The following is a 23,697-nucleotide window of genomic DNA, read 5'->3' as shown; positions in this document are numbered from 1 at the left end:
GGGCGGTAACTTGTGAATGATAGCCATCAGATGATGGAGAAGAAAGAGACAATGGGGAAGATGCAAAAGATTGTGACCTGCTGAAGAAGATAGATAGTGAGGTGGCTGACCAGTATGGTGCTGGAGCAGAGGCTCCTGCAAAGCACTTGTCTTGAAATGCAAGTTAGAAAAATCACCTGAAATGAGAATTAAATCGGAAGGTTATAACAAGCAGTTAAGCGATGCAATGGAGGACTTGTTCACTCAACGGTGGATGTTACAGAGAATGTACGGGAATTAAAGAGCGCCTTGAATCTACAAGTAGGAAAAGTGAAGGTTCAGTTTGAGGATGGGTTGCCAGTCCCAGGGAATGCCGAGCGGCACTGGGAAGTTAACATACAAGCTGTGAGGGCGCAGTGTGAGAGAGATGTGCAGAGATGTGATAAGGCTGAAGACAAGAAGATACAGCTTATCAGACAAATGAAAGAAAATGATGCAGTACAACATAGACCCCTTGTTGGAGTTCAGCAAATTGTTACGGCACTCTGACCCCCAAGCGCCAGGTGGGGTGCCCTGAACTTCCCGCACCCCACTGTCCCTGCCTACTTGCCTCGGCCCTGGCTAACCCCAGGCGGACAACTGGACGGCGGTCCCTATCCTGGCTAGGGACCTGGCGACTGGACAAGATGGGACTAACTAAAGGGGGGGAACAGAGTGCCGACAGAGAAGGCAGATGGAAATACCGACAGAACTTACGGAGCAAAGCAAGTCTGGAGATGGGGCTCACCGAAGGGACAAAAGGTTTCGATAAAGACTCATGGAACACCCTGCGAACCCTCCTTTTGAGATTTCCAGAGGACCGGTACACCTTCTGTCCCACCCTGTACGGCTCAGATACAGACAGACAGACTCTTCCCACTATGCAACTGCATACGAGACCCCACCACTTCTAGATTCTTTTGCACTTCCTTCCATCCCCCCTGCAGCACATCGGTGACGACCTCTGCAACAGGACAGGCAGACGGGGTAGGAAGGGAAGTCAGACCACGGGGACTGAGCGAGGTATCAACTGAGCAGAGAGGAAGGGGAGCAAGATGGCTATGGCAGGATGGTCCCCACTGGGTCAGCTCCCTAGTGGCCCAATCGAATTGGGGGTTGTGCAATGCCAGCCACGGCATCCCCAGTACCATGTCTACTGACATTTTCTCCATCACCAGGAATGATAGATCTTCCGAGTGGCGACCCCCCCCCCCCCCACCACCACCGTGAACTGTAACACTGGGGTCCTCCATCGTACCAAGCCCGAAGCAAGAGGGGTAGCATCAATACAGTAAAACGAATTGGCGTCTTCCGCGCCACAAATTCAGCCATCAGGGGCCTAACGAAACGCATGCTTATCAGGTTAGCAGCTGCTCCGGAATCAATAAACGCCTGCCCTGGGTGGGAGAAGTTCCGGAATTTAACCTGGCAGGGTACCAGAAGTTTAGGACGTACCTGTAGTCCTAGGCGATCCTCCCTGCAATCGCCTAGGACTTGGAGTCTTTCTGCCGATTCAGACTGTGGGCGCTGAGGCCTCAGGGGGCAGGTTATCACCCGATGTCCAGTTTTCCCGCAGTAGAGGCAGAGATGATGCAATAAACGAATCCGGCGTCGCTCCTTGGGGTCCAACGGGTCCATTTCCATAGGCTCGGGAACAGAGACTGGTACGGATGGGGAGGGAACAGGACAAACGACCTCCCTGACTCTACGGACCTGTCTATCTTGCTTCCCAGCCCTGAGCCTCCTATCTGCCTTCACCGCTAACTCCATAGCCTCCTTTAAGGACCCGGGAACGGGATGGGAAATCAGTAGTTCTTTAACCACGTCCGAGAGGCCCTGCAGAAAACGTCTTTCAGAGCGCTATCGTTCCATGCAGTATCACCCGCATAGCGTCTGAAGTTGGAGCAATAATCCTCCACACAAAGCGACCCCTGCTGCAACGACAACAGCCGGGAAACCGCCAACCCCACTCGGTCCGGTTCATCGAAGATACCCCCGAGTTCCTGGAAAAAGGAGTCCACCGACTGCAGGCCGGGGGAACCCTCGGGAAGGGAAAAAGCCCAGGTCTGGGCAGAGCCCCGCAGCATGGACATTATAAGCCTGACCCTCTGGGCCTCCGACCCGGAAGAGTGGGGACGCATCTGAAAAAACAATCGACATGCCTGTTGAAAAACAAAAAACTTGTTCCTCTTCCCAGAGAACACCTCGGGAAGAGGGCACTTGGGTTCCGGACTGGTTGAGGCGTCCCGCCCCTGCGACAATGCCCACTGCTCCTGGGCCACTATGCGAGCTGACAAATCCTGGATCACCGGCACCAGGGCTTGCAGCTGGTTTGTGAGGAAGCTGATCGCCTCCATGAAAAAAAAAATACAGTTTAAAGGGCCAGTTATGTTACGGCACTCTGACCCCCAAGCGCCAGGTGGGGTGCCCTGAACTTCCCGCACCCCACTGTCCCTGCCTACTGGCCTCGGCCCTGGCGAACCCCAGGCGGACAAATGGACGGCGGTCCCTATCCTGGCTAGGGACCTGGCGACTGGACAAGATGGGACTAACTAAAGGGGGGGAACAGAGTGCCGACAGAGAAGGCAGATGGAAATACCGACAGAACTTACGGAGCAAAGCAAGGCTGGAGATGGGCCTCACAGGCAAACTAGAAAGAGACTGACTAGCAACTAGTACTGACTGAAACAGACCTGACTAGAGGCTAACAGAACCATGAACTAGGTTGGGAGATGACTAGAAACATGCTGATACATACCTGCCAGCATATAGTACTGTAATTTCTGCACTCCAAATGCCAGTTCACATGCTTGTCTTTTATTCCCTTTCCATGGAATAGCAGTTAATTGCCAAATATGGGCCAGCTGTTGTCTTTTCCTTTTGTTGTACGCAGGGTAACTCTCTCCCCCTCCATTATTTTAAGCTGCCGCAGAAGGAAGTACAGAGTCGGCTAAAAAAGACTAAAATTGACAAATTGCCAGCCCGGATGGAATACACCAAAGAATTCTAAGTGAACTAAGTGACGTGATAGAGAGACCGCTATTTCTAATATTTAGGGACACTAATAAAACTCAGGGTTGTGCTACTAGATTGGTGCATCGCCAATATGGTACCAATATAAAAAAAGAAGAGAGCCTGGTAACTACAGGCCGGTAAGTCTCACTTAAATAATTGGAAAAATATTTTAGGGGTTTCTGAGAGCTGCTATTTTAGAATACCTCAAGGAGAACAACGGTATAACTCCTCACCAGCACGGATTAATGAAGGGTCGATCATGTCACACCAATCTGATCAGCTTCTACAATGAAGTAAGTTCTAGGCTGGACATGGGAGAGTCTATTGATCTTGTATATCTGGACTTCTCTAAAGCATTTGACACCGTGCCGCATAATAGGCTGATATATAAAATGAGACAGCTCAGATTGGGTGAAAAGGTGTGTAATTGGGTAAAGAACTGGCTCAGAGATAGAAAGCAGAGGGTGGTAATAAATGGTTAATACTGATTGGGCCACAGATGCTAGTGGGGTGCCACAGGGTTCAGTATTGGGTCCCATTCTGTTCAATACATTTATCAATAACCTGATAGAGGGACTGCACAGTAAAATATTGATATTTGCAAATGATACGAAATTATACAATATAATTAATACAACGGAGGACAATGTGCGGCTACAAATGGACCTAGATATGCCGGGGGCTTGGGGGGGAAATGGCAAATGAAGTTCAATATTAAATGTAAAGTTATGCACATGGGCAGGAGAAACGAAAAAAGATAGGACTTACCCTGTCTTTATTGCACATAGTTAATATCACTTGAGGGAAAGACAAAGCAGGACCTATCTTCCCACTTCTTTTTCAAACTAGCGCACAATAGCTCAGAGTTTGAATAGTCTGAAAAAAACCTGTTCATGTGCAACTACGCTCCGTTGCGGCGAACATAGCTGTGCATATGCCCATGTGTTTAAGCCCTCATACACATAAATATACAGTACTCACCATGTACACACAGACTCATGAATGTAGATACAGCACACACCATGTACACACAGACTCATACAGTCTCATACATGTAGATACAGTACGCACCATGTACTCACAGACTCATGAATGTATACACAGTCCACACCATGTGCACACAGACTCATACAAGTAGATACAGTCCACACCATGTGCAGACAGACTCCTGCATGTATACACAGTCCTCACCATGTGCACACAGACTCATACATGTATACACAGTCCACACCATGTACACACAGACTCATGCATGTATACACAGTCCACACCATGTGCAGACAGACTCATGCATGTATACACAGTCCACACCATGTGCACACAGACTCATGCATGTATACACAGTCCACACCATGTGCACACAGACTCATGCATGTATACACAGTCCTCACCATGTACACACAGACTCATACATGTATACACAGTCCACACCATGTGCACACAGACTCATACATGTATATATAGAACACACCATGTACACACAGACTCATACATGTACATACAGTACGCACCATGTTGACACAGACTCATGCATGTATACATAGTCCACACCATGTGCACACAGACTCATGCATGTATACACCATGTGCACACAGACTCATACATGTATACACAGTCCACACCATGTGCACACAGACTCATGCATGTATACACAGTCCACACCATGTGCACACATACTCCTACATGTAGATACAATACACAACATGTACACACAGACTCATACAAGTAGATACAGAACACACCATGTACACACAGACTTATACATGTACATACAGTACGCACCATGTACACACAGACTCATACATGTACATACAGTACTCACCATGTGCACACAGACTCATACATGTATATATAGAACACACCATGTACACACAGACTAATACATGTACATACAGTACGCACCATGTACACACAGACTCATACATGTACATACAGTACTCACCATGTTGACACAGACTCATGCATGTATACACAGTCCACACCTTGTGCACACAGACTTATGCATGTATGCACAGTCCTCACCACGTGCACACAGACTCATACATGTATACACAGTCCACACCATGTGCACACAGACTCATACATGTAGATAAAATACACAATATGTACACAGAGACTCATACAAGTAGATACAGAACACAACATGTACACACAGACTCATACATGTACATACAGTACTCACCATGTACACACAGACTCATACATGTACATACAGTACTCACCATGTACACACAGACTCATACATGTAGATACAGAACACACCATGTATACACAGAATCATACATGTAGATACAGAACACACCATGTATACACAGACTCATACAGTAGATACAGAACATACCATGTATACACAGAATCATACATGTAGATACAGAACACACCATGTATACACAGAATCATACATGTAGATAAAGAACACACCATATACACACAGACTCATACATGTAGATACAGAAAACACCATGTACACACCGACTCATACATGTGGATACAGAATACACCATGTACACACAGACTCATACATGTGGATACCGTACACATCATGTATACAGATTCATGCATGTAAATACAGTACACGCCATGTACACACAGACTCATACATGCAGATACAGAACACACCATGTACACACTGACTCATACATGTGGATACCGTACACATCATGTAAACAAATTCATGCATGTAAATACAGTACACACCATATACACTCACACTCATACGTGTACATACAGTACACATCATGTACACACAGGTTTAAGCACATACATAAAAAATACATATATGTACATGCAGAAATACACATACAGCTGACTGCATGCCAGTATATAATGCACCGTTATTTACTCTGCTGTCTATTATATCTAACAGGAGAAAAGTCCAGAACCACAATCGAAAACTTGAGAATTAAGAAGACTTCCAGCGAGTCATCGTCAGCTGCTGGTAAGTCATACTGGAGGGGGGCTGATGAGATATTCAGTGAGGGCTTGAACACATGGCCGTGATTTTGTCCTTTTATGCGGATGTGGCAAATCAAACCATTCATTTTCATTAGCCGTACCCTCGCCTGTTAACAGTACGCACAAGTAAACATAGGACTTGCCCTATCTTTTTCGCAGGTAGTTATTGCTTTGTATGAGAACGTTAGGGCAGGACTTATCTTCCCGCTTTTCTGGCATGCTATGGTGCGGGGTTTAAGTGGTCCAGGAAAAAAAACTTGGTTCATGCACTAATATGCTTCATAGTAGTGAGCGTAGTTATTAGAGATGAGCGAGCACCAAAGTGCTCGGGTGCTCGTTGCTCGAGTCGAACTTTCCGCGATGCTCGAGGGTTCGTTTCGAGTAACAAACCCCATTGAAGTCAATGGGCGACCCGAGCATTTTTGTATATCGCCGATGCTCTCTAAGGTTTTCATTGGTGAAAATCTGGAAAACCCAAGAAAGTGATGGAAACGACACAGAAACGGATAGGGCAGGCGAGGGGCTACATGTTGGGCTGCATCTCAGGTTCCCAGGTCCCACTATTAACCCCTTAGTGACGAAGCCTGTTTGCGCCTTAGTGACGGAGCCAAATTTTGGAAATCTGACATGCGTCGTTCAACGTAGCATAACTCCGTAAAGGCTTTACATATCCAAGTGATTCTGACATAGTTTTTGCGCCACATGTTGTACTTGATTTTGATTGTAAAAAGAGACCAATATAATTTGTGTATATTTATTAAAAGTACCAATATTGGAAAAATTTTGAAAAAATTGTCATTTTTTCAAATTTTCAACTGTAATATCTCAAATATGTCCAAACATACTGTACAAATTTTTGATAAGATATATATTTCCATCTGTTTACTTTATTCTGAATGCACACTTTAAAAACTTTTGTGTTTTTTTTAACCATTTATAGGACGTACAAATTTAACATTACTTTTCAGCATTTTGAGGAACACTTTGTTTTCCTGCACCAAGCCAAGTTTGCAAAGGCTCATGAGTGTCAGAATAATAGATACCCCCCAAATGACCCCATTTTAAAAACTACACCCCTTAATGTATTCACTGAGGGGTGTCATGAGTATTTTGACCCTACCAGTTTTTTTCAGGAATTAATTCAATTTAGAGGAGAAAAAGTAAAATTTCATATTTTTGCAAATATGTCATTTTAAAGACATATTTTTTTCCTATATTGCCCATGAAAATGAGGATTTACACCCCAAAATGGATACCCCCGTTTCTCCCGTGTTCAGAAATATACCCATTTTGGCCCTAATCTTATGTCTGGATGCACAACGGGACCCAAAATGAAAGGAGTAGTCGGTGTCTTTCAGAACATAAATTTTGCTTGAAGGCGTTTTAGGCCCCATAGCACACTTGTAGAGCTCTTGAGCGGCCAAAACCAAAGATAACCCCCACAAGTGACCCCATTTTGAAAACTAGACCCCTCAACGAATTTATCTAGGGGTGTACTGCCCATTTTGACCCCACAGTTTTTGAATGAATTCAAGCAAAGCAAAAGGAAAAAAACGTGATTTTCGTTTTTTTGGCAATTCTGTCGTTTTAAAAACTGCTTTTTTGGTACAGCACACATATGAATGAAGACTTGCACCCCAAAATGGATACCCCTGTTTGTCCCGTGTACAGATACATACCCATTGTGGCCCTAATCTTTGGTCTGGATGCACAACGGGGCCCAAAATGAAAGAAGTAGTCGGTGGCTTTCAGAACAGAAATTTAGCATGAAGGTGATTTAGGCCCCATTGCCCACTTGTAGAGCCCTTGAGCGGCCAAAACGACAGAGAACCCCCACAAATGACCCCATTTTGAAAACTAGACCCCTTAATGAATTAATCTAGGGGTGTACTGTGTATCTTTACCCTACAATTTTTGAATAAATCTAAGCAAAGCAGTAGGAAAAAAATAACAATTTTCATTTTTTTGGCATTTGTATCAATTTAAAAACAGGTTTTTTTGTACAGCACACATAGGAATGAAGACTTTCACCCCAAAATGGATACCCCTGTTTGTCCCGTGTTCAGAAACATTCCTGTTGTGGCCCTAATCTACTTACAGGACACATGGCTAGGCCTATAATGGAAGGAGCACCCGTTTGATTTCAGGGTACAACGGAATAAATTCCAGGCCCCATTGCCCACTTGTAGAGCCATTGAGCGTCCAAAACGATAGAGAACCCCCTCAAATGACCCTATTTTAAAAACTAGACCCCTTAATGAATTCATCTAGGGGTGTACTGTGTATTTTGACCCCACAGTATTTGAATAAATCTAAGCAAAGCAGAAGGAAAAAATTAGGTTTTTCATTCTTTTTGGCAATTTTGTCAATTTAAAAACTGGTTTTTTTGTACAGTGTACATAGGAATGAAGACGTTCACCCCAAAATGGATACCCCCGTTTGTCCCGTGTTCAAAAACATACCCATTGTGGCCCTAATCTACTTATAGGACACATGGTTAGGCCTGTAATGCAGGGAACACCCGTTGGATTGCAGGGCACAACTGAATAAATTCCAGGCCCCATTGCCCACTTGTACGGAATAAAAATTGACTCCCTAAAAATCCTCCTCCGCGCCCTTTTCGGCGTTACCCAAATCTTAGATAAAAGTAATAATGTGAACTGTGTGGTATTTCCGAAGACAGGGGTAATTACGGAGGCTGGTTGGGATGGGTACATGGGGCAATAAAACCGTGTATCCCCCCTCCTCTCATGCTTTTTGGGGGTCATTTCTTGACCTCAGTGGCGGGTATGGGGTGTAAAAAGTTGCGCTCTGTGAGTCTCCGTAAGCTTGATGAGGTGCGGCGGTCTCACACAGAAGGCGCTCAACAAGCTGCTCCTGGAACTGCAGGAAGGCGAACGTTCCCGGGGATTCTTGTAAATTGCGTATTACAGGTAGCGGTCTGAATAACGCCGGGCTCACACGGCCGTAGGCGGAATCCGCTTGTGGAGGCCCGCAGCGGATCCCAGCTGTGAGCCCGGCTGTGTCCCTGCGTACGGCCGCGTAATGTACTGCCCATAACTGCCTACTCACACAGGCAGTCATGTGCAGTATATTTTTTTTTGTTGTTTGCATTTCCCGCACCGTCACTTAGCGATGACGCGGGTACCCGCAGCCCGTATACATGGTAGTTGCGTATGGGCTACGGGTATATCTGCGACCATGGAGCACAATGGGGTCTATGTTGCGGATATCCGCGGTAAAATAGAACCTGCTGCGTTCTCTTTTCTGCGAGTGGATTACGCAATTCCGACCTGCTAATGTGAGCGGAATTGTGTAATCCAATGCGATTGATCTGCGTATTACCGCGGATCAGACGCATGCGGAATCTGTAATTCCTATCCGGTCATGTGAGACCGACCTTAGGTAGATTGCTACCTTTTTATCACGTGATCGGGGACCACTCAACGAGGCCACCCGTCACTGCTCCAGGCTCTCGGTGACCGTTGGTCGCTGGGAGCAAGGAGATTTTAAATTTCCTGTGCTCCCCCACTCCTGCGCATGTGTCCGGTGTTTTGCCGGCGGTCGCATGCGCAGGATCCGGGAAAGTTCACGAAAGAAGATCGCGTCGGGGTGCAAATATGGAGGCCTCTGGTAAAAAGTTTCATCTCCTCTCACCGATCGCATCGGTGAGGGGAGATGAAGCTTCACCTTTTTTTTACTTTTACGTGATCGCCATTATCCATTGGATAACAGCGAACACGTGACGAGGAACCGCTCACCGCGGCCCCCCGTGAAACCTCCAGGCTCTTGGCTCAGTTTTGTAGCCAGGAGCAGGGAGATTTTAAATTATCCTGGCAATCCACGGCTTTTGCGCATGCTTCTGCCATTTTGGCGACGGGCGCGTGCGCAGAAGCTGGGTTAAGGTCCGCGGATAAATCCCCGGGCCTTAGGTACGTCATTTCATCCTCCCTCACGGATATGATCCGTGGGGGGAGATGAAACACAAGTTTTTTTCACTTTTTTTTAACTTTTTAAAACGTTTTTTTTTACTTTTACACTTTTTTTTTCTCACTTTTTACACTTTTTTTTTTACTTTACATGCTCACTGTCATCCATTGGATGACAGTGATCCTGTCCCCAGTGGTCAGAAACACTCTTTTCTCCTTAGGGAGAGCAACTATATACTATAAATAAGTGAGGAGACTCAAATGGCCACGCACGCTCCTCTGGGTAATATGCAAATAAGGGAGATGGAATAAATCCTCCACAGTGCCACCTACTAAAAGGCAGCATTCCTTCGAGTCAAAGTCAGCATTCCTTCGAGTAAAAAGTCCCACTTTGACTCGAAGGAATGCTGCCTTTTAGTAGGTGGCACTGTGGAGGATTTATTCCATCTCCCTTATTTGCCTGTCCCCAGTGACATCCCTCTGCTCTGGGCTACACATGGCTGCCAAGAGCAGAGGGATTTTAAATTTCCCGGGGCTCGAGGCCCTCTGTGCACGCGCCCGATGTCAATCATCGGGCGCGCATGCGCAGACGGGGATTCGGGTCCCGGGACATCGGGGAGGACTTAGGTGAGTATTTTCACCTCCCCTCATGGATCCGATCCATGAGGGGAGGTGAAACTGACTTTTTAAAAAACTTTTTTTTAACTTTTTCGCGATCGCCACTATCCGATGGATAGCGGCGATCGCGTGCCCGGGGACCGCTCATAGCGGTCCCCGGTAACACCGCCTGGTTCCCGGCTACCTTCAGGAGCTGGGAGCCAGGAGATTTCAAATTTGCCGGGGGCTCCCAGGCTTCTGCGCATGCGCCTGACGTCATCGTCTGGCGCGCATGCGCAGAAGACCGCCGGCGGGTCCAAGAGGACCCGATCTCCGGGGGATGCCGCCGACAAGCCAGGTAAGAATTTTCAGCTGCTCTGATGGATTCGATCCATCAGGGCAGCTGAATATCTAACTTTTTACGCACTTTTCTTTACTTTTTTGCGATCGGCGCTATCCATTGGACAGCGCCGATCGCAATGCCGGGGGTGACTGCTCGCATCCTGGGATGACAGCTCCATGCTGTCGGCTACCTGCGGGCACCGACAGCATGGAGCTGTCACGTCCTCAGGCAAGTGGGCATCAATCCAAAGAGGATGCATAAAACTATGTCCTCTAGGATTAAAGCCCACTTACTGAGGACGCAGTTTCCCGATGGGGCACTCGTTAAGGGGTTAAGCCACAATAGCGGCAAGAGTGCCCCCCCCCCCCAACAATTTTTACTTCGGACAAACCCTCATTAGTAAGGCATACCTTAGCTAAGCACCACACTACCTCCAACAAAGCACAATCACTGCCTGCGGGACACACCCCTGCCTCTTCTCCTGGGTTACATGCTGCCCTACCCCCCCGCACGACCCAGTGTCCACAGCGCACACCAAAGTGTCCCTGCACAGCCTTCAGCTGCCCTCATGCCACACGCTGGCCTCATAGCCACACCACCCTCATGTCTATTTATAAGTGCGTCTGCCATGAGGAGGAACCGGAGGCACACACTGCAGAGGGTTGGCAGGGCCAGGCAGCGACCCTCTTTAAAAGGGGCGGGGCGATAGCCCACAATCCTGCACAGAAGCAATGAGAAATCCAATCCTGTGCCACCTCCATCAGGAGCTGCAAACATGGGCATAGCAATGGGAAATCAATGTGCCCACACAGTATTCATTCTGTCAAGATGTCGCATAGCTCAATCCACACTGCAAGGGGAAAGCCGTCTGCGCTCTGCCCCCTACCCAAGTCAGTCAGTGTGCCAGATAGGTCAAACACTGCAATGGGAACTAAGTTTGCACCAACAGCATAGGTGGGTCCTAGGCAACCCAAGACATGAACCAAAAATTGATCTGAGCGGCCAAACATGGCAGACTTGCACCGCGCCCATGACATAGGCCTCGGCCCACAGCTTCAGCAATCGTAGGCAGGAAGCGGACTTTCACTGCACCCAGGACATAGGCCTCTGCACAAACCCTCAGCAATCGCGGGCCTACAGCAGACTCCAATGCTAGCGTAGCTGTGAACGTCTCATTAGCGCTGTATTGCTCCTGTAGTTTGTCCCAATGCAGTGCCCCGGATAGCTGAGCTAACGTCAGATTAAATACAGGTGGGCTTCGGCCCACACTGCATGCCCCAGTCAGACCGGGTTTTTTTATAAATAGTCACAGGCAGGTACAACTCCCTAATGTGAAGTCCGTGTGGTCCCACAGCATGGGTGGCTCCCTGGAACCCACCGGCGGTACATAAATAAATCCCATTGCATTGCCCTGCACAGCTGAGGTAACGTCAGATAAAATGCAGGTGGGCTTCGGCCCACACTGCATGCCCCAGTCAGACTGTTTTTTTTTTTATAAGTATACATAGGCAGGTACAACTCCTTAATGTGAAGTCCGTGTGGACCCACAGCATGGGTGGCTCCCTGGAACCCACCAGGGGGAACATAAATATATCCCATTGCAGTGCCCTGAACAGCAGAGCTAACGTCAGATTAAATACAGGTGGGCTTCGGCCCACGCTGCATGCCCCAGTCAGACTGGGTTTTTTTTATAAGTCGACATAGGCAGGTACCACTCCCTAATGTGAAGTCCGTGTGGACCGACAGCATGGGTGGGTCCCAGGAAGCCACCGGCGGTACATAACTATATCCCATTGCAGTGCCCTGGACAGCAGAGCTAACGTCAGATTACATACAGGTGGGCTTCGGCCCACACTGCATGCCCTAGTCAGACTGCGTAATTTTTTTGGGGGGCGATGTACGTGGAACACCACGATGGGAACACTTAGTGCACCCATAGTATGCACCGACCCCTGTAATACTCCTGTAGCTAAGGTATAAGCTGACCCCACTAACAGTTATGTTGCAGAAGTCTAGGGAGACCCTATTAACACTTCTGTAGTTACAGTATAGACGGACCCCAGTAACATTTCAGTAGCTGCAGTATAGGCAGAGCTCAGTATCAGTTACATTTCAGTAGTAACGGTATCGACAGACCACTGTAACATTTCCGTAACAGCAGGATAGGCATAGCCCAGTATTAGTGGGATTTCAGTAGTAACAGTATAGACAGATTGACAACACCTATGTGGAAAAGCTAGTATTTTCTAAGACAAGAGAGGGACATTTGATTGCAATGAAAAGGATACTCAAGGTACTGAAAGTCTGCACTCCTTCTCATCTCAAGCTGGAAAATGGAAAGGCTTCCTTCCTATGGTTTCCGTTGTCCATTTCAAAGTGTTAACAAATAGCAATCCAAGTTTCCGGCTACTACCACGGATCTTTCTTAGGAATTACCATAGATGATCACAAGTAAAGGCCTCATCATCGGTCAGTCCAAAATCATTCAGGGAGTATGTGGTTCTTAGCTGGCCTGCTTCCATTTAGGGTCGGTACCTGCTGCCACTCAGCCCCTTGCCCTGCAGGGATGGTGTGTTCTATAGTCACCTGTATTCCGACCTCAGCTGTACGCTAATCTTTGGACTTAGAAGTAGCAACAAGTTTTTTGGTTTTTTTTCAAATCAATTTTTATTAGTTTTTCAATATACAAGGTATATCAAGGTATAACAAGGTTACATACAAATAAAACTGTCTGCTATTCCTGATGCAGATGGAAGCGTTTGTCTTAGCATGAACATTGTCAGCAATTTAACGAATACAGACAAAGCTAAAGTACATTACGTTCTCAACATTCTGAACTTACTGAGGTATTACCATCAATTTCAAAACCAGTTCAGACAACTATGCGACGGTCTCTTAATAGTTATACAACTTGTCTGCAAACTCTCTGACCGTGTGATATTGGAACCGCATTTGAAACAGGAGATACCAATTGGGTAGGAAACGGGGGAAAAGGGTAGGGGGGGTGGAGAGGGGGGGAGGGGATAGAAGTTAAGGAAGTGTAGTGAGTATCTACAGTAGAGGGTTAGGGGGTATGAGACATATGGATGGAGAGTTCTGTTTCCTCCTGTATGTGATGTGGTTCTTACCTAGTCCGGGACAGCGAGGGTTTAGGTCTCCGCTTTGGTTGCGGCACTTTACTCAGCTTCGGATGTCCAGGGTCTGAAGGCCCTCCCCGACTTAGTGTTATCTGGGAGTTCTTGAGCAGGACAGCACAGGCTATCTTCCCTCCAGACGGAGTAAGGAGAGGTATAGGGGAGAGTCAGCAGGCGTGCGACGCCAGAGGACGTGATAGGGCAAAAAGAATAGAGGAGGTAGAGGAGGGGGGTCTAAGTCATGTGTCTCAGATTTCTCCATGGGGCCCAGATTTGGAGGAACTTGTCATGCGTGCCTTTATTCCAGCTCGTCATCTCCTCCATGTTGCACAGCATTTCTGTTTTTTTCCTCCACTGGGTTACGGTAGGGGGTGTCTTTTGGAGCCAGTGTAGGGGTATTAGCGCTTTAGCTGTATCTAAGAGGAAGGCTGTCAATTTATTTTTCAAAGGGTGAAAGGACTTAGAGGGTTTCCATAGGAAAATCATGTCTGCCCTTAAGGAAAGATTTGGGTGGACCTGTCTGAGGATCTCCTCGACCCCTCTCCAATAGGGAATGATGTCTGGGCACTCCCACCAAATGTGGAGGTAGGACCCAGTATCCGCATCACACCTCCAACATCTGTTGTGTGGAGCTAGTTTATAGTTGCACAGCCACTGCGGGGTTTTATACCATCTGACGAGCAACTTATAATGGCTTTCTTGCATGAGAATGCATGGAGAGAGGCCGTAGGCAGTTCCCAAAATGAGATTGATATCTTCATTTGTTAGTGTTATCCCCAACTCCCTTTCCCATGATATGAGAAAGGTAGGTTTGGTAAAGGACCTCGGCGAAATAAAATGTTTTCTCAAATAAGCGATTCTGAATGTTTTGGGATTGTTCTCACTGATAACTTTTTCAAATTGGGTTTTGGGTCGGGAGGATTTATGTTTTGCATGGAACTCTGCAAAAATTTTATGGATATGCTCTCTCTGTAGAAAGGAGAGGGTTTTGTGGGGTAGGAGATTTTGTCTAATCTCCTCAGGGGGTTTGTGGTGTATGGCTTGTAGGTCTTCTATCCGCTTATTGTACGTTCCCTTCCACAAATTGGAGATCCCTGAGTTTTGTGGGATACCTAGCATTCTGTATAAAGTCTGAAGTGGCGCTTTTGGTGAAGGCTTAGGTGCCAGGGAATCCTTCAGCCCGTCCCAGATCTCGCAGGGTCCTCTGAGTAGAGGGTTGAAGTTTTTTGCTCTATATGTGTTTTTCTTTGGAAGCCAGAGGTCCTCCAAGAAGAAGTCTCCATGAGCCTCCTCCGCGATAGCACACAATAATGGATCCTTATTATTGTTAGTTAGGTCGCACCAGTATCTGAGCTGGGTGGCTTTGTAGAAGTCTTGGATAGATGGGAGGTCCATTCCTCCTTCGGTCCTCCTCTTAGTCATCAAACTATACGCCAGTCTGGGTCTCCTCCACCTCCACACAAACCCCGAGAAAGCCGTCCGTAGGGTTTTGAAAAAGGACACCGGTAAGTGTATAGGGAGCAGGCGGAGTTTATATATTACTATAGGCAGAATATAAGATTTTAATACGTTTTTCCTACCAAACCAGGATAGAGCTGGAAGGTCATAGGAGCGTAAGAGTGCTTTTACCTGGTCTATCAAAGGTAGGAAGTTTTGTTCAAATAGGTTTTCTATTTTTTTGGTGAGCTTTATGCCTAAGTAGTCTACCGATGTCTCCGACCACGACAAGGGTGAGCTGGACCTTAACGCATTGCAGTGTTTCTTGGGTATCGAGATGTTTAGTATTGTTGACTTGGAGAAGTTTATCTTAAAATTTGAAAAGGCGCCGAAGTCATTTAAGAGGGATGTAAGTCTAGGTATACTTCTCTCCGGTTCCATTACGATGAACATTATGTCATCCGCAAAGGCCGCCGCCGAGAGCTTATGTTTGCCTATTTTCAAGCCCTTTATCACTGGGTCTTGTCTCACCCATTGAAGGAGGGGTTCCATGGCCAATATAAAGAGAGTGGGGAAGAGGGGGCAACCCTGACGGGTGCCATTGCGGATGTCAAAGGGGGGAGATAGTATATCATTAATTTTTAACCTGGCGTGGGGTTCTGTGTATAAGGAGAAGATCGCGGCGATGAAAGGAGCTGGAACGTTAAAATTGGAGAGTACTCTTTCTATATATGTCCAGTCCACCCTATCAAAGGCCTTCTCGGCATCGGTGCTGATCAATGCTAAAGGGATGTTGCGTTTTTGGGAGTATTTTATTGCGTGTAATAAGCGTATGCAGTTGTCCCTGCCTTCTCTGCCTTTCACGAATCCTGCTTGTTCGGGGTCTACGATGGCTGGGATAAAATCTTCCAGTCTTTTGGCTAATAATTTGGCCCATATCTTCATGTCCTGATTGATCAAAGAGATGGGCCTATAGCTGCCGCAAGCTTTGGGATCCTTGTTTTCTTTATGAATTAACGTGACATGTGCTTCCTGGGCTTGTCTGGGAAGCTTTTCTCCTTCAAGAAGGGCGTTAAACATTTCTGTCAGGTGTGGTGTTAGTTGTGGTTTGAAGGCCCTATAATATGCTATTGAGAAGCCATCCGGCCCTGGGCTTTTTCCTTGGGGGCACGAGTCTATTATAGCCTCTACCTCTGTGCAATAGTGAGGTACTACAACTCCCAGCAACCACGGAGTTAAATGCACACGGTCACAGGTAGCCCTAAGAAGGACCGTTGGGGTTCTTCAAGAAAGGATTCTACACTACCACTGTCCCTGCATGACCAATACTGCCCCTATACTCAAGTACAGCCTGCAGCCTAAGAACGCTATAGCCTGCACGCCCGATATATATATATATATATATATATAAAAAAAGTGCAAAACTGCTCCCAGCAGCCACAACAGTAATGCACTAGGTGAGCTGTGGCCCTAAGAAGGACCGTTGTGGTTTTTGAAGATGCTAACACTCTCCCTATAGCAGCAGCAGCACTTTCCCTGATCTCTCTTAGCGTGTGTCTGTGGCGAGCCGCGGGCGGGGCAGATTTAAATACTTGGGGGTCACTTGATCTCGCCAGCCACTCACTGCAGAGGGGTGGTATAGGGCTGGAACGTCACAGGAGGAAGTTGTAATGCCTTCCCTCTGTTTCTATTTGCCAGAAATTGGCGCAAATTTCTCAGGGAAGGAAATGTAATTGACTCGAGTGTGCGTGGTGCTCGTCTCGAGTAACAAGCATCTCGAACACACTAATACTCGAACGAGTATCAAGCTCGGACGAGTGCGCTCGCTCATCTCTAGTAGTTATGCATAGGCCCATCTCTATAAGCCCTGATACATTAATACAGGTAGTGTATGCACTGTGCACACCCTGTACGACGGGGTGCTGATAAGTCTTTGGCTTCACCCAGAAAGGAGCGAGATAGGAAGATGAAACTTTACATTTATTCCACATACTCTCCATTGATGCCAACACACTTCTTACATCGGTATTCCAAGTTCTGTAAGCCTTGCAAAAAGAAGGATTTCGGTTGTGCCTCAAACCAGTCATCCGTAGCAGCCATGGCATTAGAAATGGTGTGCAATTTGGTACCCTTGAGGTGTTTCTTCAGGTTTGGAAACAGATGATAGTCGGAGGGAGCTAGATCTGGTGAATAAGGTGGGTGGTCAACCAGCTGGAAGCCTACCTCCATCAGTTTTGCCGTGGTTGCTTGTGCAGTGTGAGCGGAGGCGTTGTCTTACAGGAACAAGATTCCTTTGGACAGCTTGCCGCACCTTTTGGCCTTCCGAGATGCCTTCAATTGGTCCAGAAGTTCTATGTAATACCTTGCATTGATGGTGGAACCATTGTGAAGGTAGTCCACTAGCAGCACGCCCTCCTTATCTCTGAACACAGACACCATCACCTTAGTGGCTGAACTTCTTTGGGCGAGGAGAACCACTGTGCTGTCACTCTTTTGACTACTCTTTGGTTTCAGGGTCATACAAATAAATCCAGGTCTCATCCATAGTGACCAGTCGATCCAGGAAGTTCTTATCAGTCTGGAAACGCTGACAAATGGACCGGGAAGTTTTCACTCGCATGCTTTATTGACCTGTTGTCTAACATTTGGGGACCCACTTTGCAGATAGCTTCTTCATGTTCAAATGTTGATGGATAATGACACAAACACGTTCACCAGAAATCCCCATGATGTCTGCTACCTGCAGCTGAAATTGGCCGATTCTCCAGTATGAGGTTGTGCGCAGCATCGACGATCTCCGGAACAACAACCTCTCTCGGTCATCCAGGACGTTCCTCATCATTGGTGCTGAAGTGGCCCATTTAAATTTGGCAACAGAGTTCTTCACTGTAGAATATGAAGGGCATCGATCCCCCAATGTCTGCGACATATCACCATCAATATCCTTCGCAGACTTTCCTTGCAGAAACAAGAATTTTATCACTCCTCTGCTCTCATTTGCCGTGAATATCGCCTTAGACTCCGCCATTTTGTTTTCCCGCGTGCCTAGATCACTGTTGCCATAAGCTACAAACGTATATTAGACATATAAGGCTTTCATGTGATGTAACATTCGTTACCATAGAAACAAGAAAAGAACACAAAGCCAAAGACTTATCAGCAGCCCCTCGTAAACACAGACTCATACACATATATACAGTACATACATACACATTGTATATACAACACATAATATGTATACGCAGATGCATACAATGTATATACAATATACACTGTGTACACAAACTCATACAGTGCACATACACATACATAGCGTAGCTGCTAAACTCCCTCCCTCTTCTCTCCTCCCATCCTGCATAGTTCCAATGGGAGGGGGCAAGGCTAAGCACTGCCGCGCCCTGGCCCCCTCCTCCCACTGCAATCAGACGGCCGAGAGGAAAGAGGAGGTGAGTCGGTGAGAGGGAGGGAAGGGGCGACGGCATGGCAGCCTCAGTGTATATGCGGCAGGGCACTTGCCATCTGAACGGGTGTACAAACGTTAGATTTGTGCGCCCATTCACGAGCTTTTACTTCCCAGATGGTAGCGTGAAAACGGCGGCAGACCCCTGCTTATCTAATACTGATGGCCTATTTTGGGAATAGGGCCATCAATAGTTTGCAATTGGACTGCCCTTTACGAAGCCGAGTCTGTGTTTTTGTATTACCTTGTCAGATTCCTATTTTGTCTTGGCCACTCTTCCCAGGTATCAGATCCGGCAAAGAGCGGAAACAAGAAGATGAAGTCACCAATGAAGAAAGTAATTCATTTGAAGGAAAAATGCGGACGATGCGAAAGATAATAAAGAGTAAATGTCTCTTCTTTCTTTTACTCCCATTCATTGTTTAAAGATATTAAAACATCTTCTTTTGTTCTCTTTTAGAGCGGAAAACCAGCCATGTAAGTGGAGACGTCTTCCCATTGTTTTCCTCTCAAGGTGCAACCGGAAGCTTCTGGGCCCCCGTGTATAATCTATATCCAGGGCCACAACCTATGACTTATAATACTTGAGGTTCTTATATGACAGAGGGGCCTTAAAGGCCCACATAGGTACCAGGGCCCAGGTGTGACTGCTACGCCCCATGACACGGGTGTAGGGTCGACATGCACTAGAATGCCAGCTGAATGTGTCTAATTTAGTGCCAGGTATTTAACCATCCGGGCTGCCCATAATGACCAAGAGCCAATTTTACCTGTGGCATGGTCATAAAATAATTCAGCTATAGGACGGCATGGTCATAAAATAATTCAGCTATAGGAGGTTCTGAGGAAATTTATTACTGTAGGTTGATAAGAACTGGGTAAACTGTTCAACCATTAAACCCACTTGGCCAACAAGAAAAAAAACTAGTGGAGCGAGGAATCAGCAAATCCATGGTCCAACAGCAAAGGGTTGGAAGGATCTGATGGGAAGGTTAGGTGCCAACCAATGTGGCCACCAGTACAGCGCTCAGAGGGCTTTCTGTGACTCTCGAAAGGCAAATCTGCCTTCATGATCATGGACATATTCCAAATCTGGGCAGAAATGAGCTGTAATGATGGCCATACTGTCATCCCCGAAACTATATCACAAGTTGATGGAAGAGGGCGGCTTGAGGGCGATCCAGACATAGCAAGCGAAATAAAAGGCATTCACTCGTATCTTAATTTTGTTGAACGGTTTTATAATCTGTTTTCTAGAAGTTAAAGGTGGGGATATTTTCACGGTCAGCAGAATGTGAATATGAATGGCTGAAGACGATTCTGAATTCTCAATTCTTCCAAAACACTGTGAAGAGCGTCCAACCATGTTGTATCACCAACAACGGAGACCGGCAGTTCGCTGAGGCCGTGTCTCACTGCAAGTTTGGGATTCTTTATCACTCTCAGAATAGAGGACGGCTCAATATCACCAACGTTACTGACTCTCTGTATGATAAGGAGCTGCAAGACCTGTCTACCAAGCTGGGTAAGAGGATATGAGGGACCTGACCGGTAAAGTGATAAAGCTATTAAATTATCAACTATGCTGCTCTCAAAATAGATGGATTGTGTGTGGATGACGCGAGCGGTAGTTAGGTCAGACATGTCACAGTGGCTATCACCAGCACTTCCCCAAACAGCAGCGCCTGTAGTGGTTAAAAACAAAATTGTAAATTGTGAGGAGGATGATGATTCCTGATGGCAATTGTCGTGACGCGAGGGCTGAGGAAGGGGCAGCCGGCTAGTTGTACTCCCACCCCGTTCGTGCCACGAACAAAGTCCTTATTGCCATAGGGCCTTGCTTAGGGGTTGTAGCCCCCTCCCCTGGAGGGCGGTGCAGTACGTGGGGCAGAGCAGGTGGTCTTTGGTGAGAAGGAGCTCCAGGAGTCAGGGTAAAGGGCAAAACAACAAATCTCACTTTTCATTTGCAGATTTCTTTCATATAAAATGATCTGGACATTACTAACCAGAGAAACTCTTACTTCTTTAATTCTTCTTTTATAGACTCTTCTCTCTATCCTTCTTTCTCTTATAATTTATTTCTCATTTATAAACTTTGTTTTCTGTTTTTATTCTAAGGTTTTCTTGTTATTAACTGCACTGTAAGCTCCTTTATCTTCCTTCTTCTCTTCCTTCTTCTTAGGCTCAACTCTAACTAGCCTTGTTATCTCCATTTCAACTCCTCTCCAACTCCTAACTTCCTTCCCATGCGAGACTTTCCCTTTTCTCTCCTCCAATCACTGGGCCTCTCTCACAGACACCCCACTGACACTCCATTGTTTCTCAGCCAATTCCATCAGGCAGAATGGCCAAATAGGGTGGTTGTTGGGAAGATTATACTTAACTCTGTTATCAATTTCCTTTTCTAACGGTGGGTTCTCCATTTACCAAAGTCCCGCTATAGTAAACACAAAATGTAAAGCTACATCCATACATTGAAATACACTGTATACGTGCTTCTGTAGTGCTCCGTCTGAGCCACTACATCTTTCCATAGAACTGGTGATAAAAGTCTGATCAGTGGGAGTTTCAGGACCCCACTGATCCTTAGAACGGAGGTCCTGTGTTACTCTATCACTGCAGGCTCACTGCACCCACAGTGGCGTGGAGATTGAATGGAGAGTTGGTTGCATATGCGTGGCTCCACTCCTTTCGATGGGGCTGGTGGTAATAGCCAAGTACAAGAGCTCACCTATCTCTGGCAGTCCCATTAAGTGCAACTGCCACTCAATTCAATCTGCTCAGAATCTCAGGGGTGAGCACTCCACCAATGGGACTTTTATCACCTATTCTGTACAACCCCTTTAAGTTACCTTCTATCTATAAAGTACAGGAATTGGGGAACTCTTCAGTCAGGGCCCATTTACATGGAACAATCGTGGGAATTTATAGTGGGTCTCACTATAAATGCCATGATTAGTCATGCATTGTCAAAATCATCTATATTACTACTGTCATTCCCAGTCATCATAAGATGAACCATGGGAGCTCCAAAGATTCTCCAGGGCAGAAAACAAGAAAAAAGGCAAAAGGCGCTAACTGGTGTAGTAATTAGAGAACTGGACCAAACAGGATGTATTATCCAAAAGATTATGCCCTCACCTGGTTGTGCCAAGTATGAGCACAACTACAATGTGTGAAAAAAGCAATGCAAAAAGAGATTGCGCACTACCAAGAAACATAAATATCACATTTTATTGTTAACAAGACCAACGAGCTGTCAGCAACTAGAAGCTCAATAAACGAAGTCATGGTGCTTATAGTGTAGGCGGCGTGGAATCCAGGGAGCCTCTTCTCATACTCCCCCTGGTCTTCGTTCTTGCAGTGTACCCCCGTGACGTCAGTGCCTATACACAGAAGGCTGTGCATGCACATGCATCCCCATTCATCTCTATAGCGTGTGCCAACCACTGATATTAATCACATTAGGAGAAAAAAACTCTCTTTCCATCTACGCGTTTCTGCTGTCAGAGACTATCTGGCAGCGTCATCAGGATGGATTTTATGCTAGAGACAGAGGATTCAAGCCACACAGCATCGTGGCTGATGAATGATCTGCACAGCACGCTGGCTGTGGAAAGAATGTGATTAATATCTGACCTTGTGCCAAATGGCTGACCTTGTGCCAAAGTTATCACTTAGGTATATTGCTGCTGGGCACATACAAATAAATCTTGAGTGTACTCTAGCAGCAATCTGACAGAAGTCACTTATATCAACAGCAAATTGATCTGAAGCTACATCTCAGAGTAATATGTATGATCTGTAGTCATATCCCAGATCAGTATATATATATATCTCTTTTGTTCTAAAGGAGCTCTCTAGATGAATCAGGGGGAAAAAAAAATTTTGGTCTATTTATATAGACTTTAGATGGCAAGAATTTTGCTTTAGGTTATTCCTTTGATATAGGGTAATACCTCGCATCATTCGATAAATTACAAGCCATCTTCATGAATATGCACCACTTGATTTTGGGATGTCTATCCATCTCTTGATGATTGCAGATATACGTGGGTTACCTTAGGAACCTAGGATTTGCATATCACTTATTGTGGTGATTCATTCATGTGTTTTAGCCTGATACATAATCCTAGTACTCTATATATATTAAAGTGAATACATATTCCATTGAATTTGGGGATATAGTATTCCAGTCGACACTTTCATCTGCGATTGGGACACTTACCAATCCCTGGTAACACCTACAGTCTCCCCTTATATTGGACTATCTAATACACTGGATGACAGGAGAATTGGCTTAAATCAATTCTCCTCACTAGAATAAAAGGGAGAGAGAGACTATAGATTATATGGAGTTCCAAATGGGTTATATAAGATTTCTTTCTTAAAGGGAGTATCTAGACTTTATGAAAGCAATCAATAAATAAACGAGACCTCCTATTTGTATTATTATATCAGCATAGGTACATTGTATCACTTTATATCGCACAAAAACTTTCTTTTCTTTTTTATCTAAATAAATTAATAAAAGTTATATTTTATTTTCTTGTGGTTCCCTACGGTGAAATCACTTTGTAATATACATTGTGCATTAAATATTGGCCATACAGAAGTTATACACTTACCCCCTCCGGTGCTAGCATCCCCTGCATGCGCAGACCAGCTCTCCGGCGCAAGCACGCCGGAGCGGCCCCAATCAACAGAACAGAAGAGCGGACAGCGCAAGCGCGTCTAATGGAAGGAGAAGGCAGCTTTAGTCGGCGCCATGGAGACGGGGACGCCAGGACCGGAGGAGGTAAGTGAATA

The 23,697-nt window shown here is 46.1% G+C and overlaps 1 protein-coding gene across 2 annotated transcripts in view; it reads left to right on the top strand.

Annotated features, from left to right (window-relative positions):
* Positions 1–23,697, top strand: part of LOC136577222 (uncharacterized) — a 45,668-nt gene that overhangs the window by 20,586 nt on the left and 1,385 nt on the right. For both annotated transcript variants that reach the window (XM_066577026.1, XM_066577028.1), the window contains 4 exons: positions 5,900–5,971; positions 19,172–19,273; positions 19,349–19,365; positions 20,146–20,413. In XM_066577026.1, the coding sequence (XP_066433123.1) occupies positions 5,900–5,971; positions 19,172–19,273; positions 19,349–19,365; positions 20,146–20,413 (459 nt within the window). The remainder of the gene's footprint in view (positions 1–5,899; positions 5,972–19,171; positions 19,274–19,348; positions 19,366–20,145; positions 20,414–23,697) is intronic.

The sequence above is a fragment of the Eleutherodactylus coqui genome, chromosome 8, assembly GCF_035609145.1.
Source record: "Eleutherodactylus coqui strain aEleCoq1 chromosome 8, aEleCoq1.hap1, whole genome shotgun sequence".
NCBI classification, from domain to species: domain Eukaryota; kingdom Metazoa; phylum Chordata; class Amphibia; order Anura; family Eleutherodactylidae; genus Eleutherodactylus; species Eleutherodactylus coqui.
This window is presented reverse-complemented; position numbering and strand designations above follow the sequence as displayed.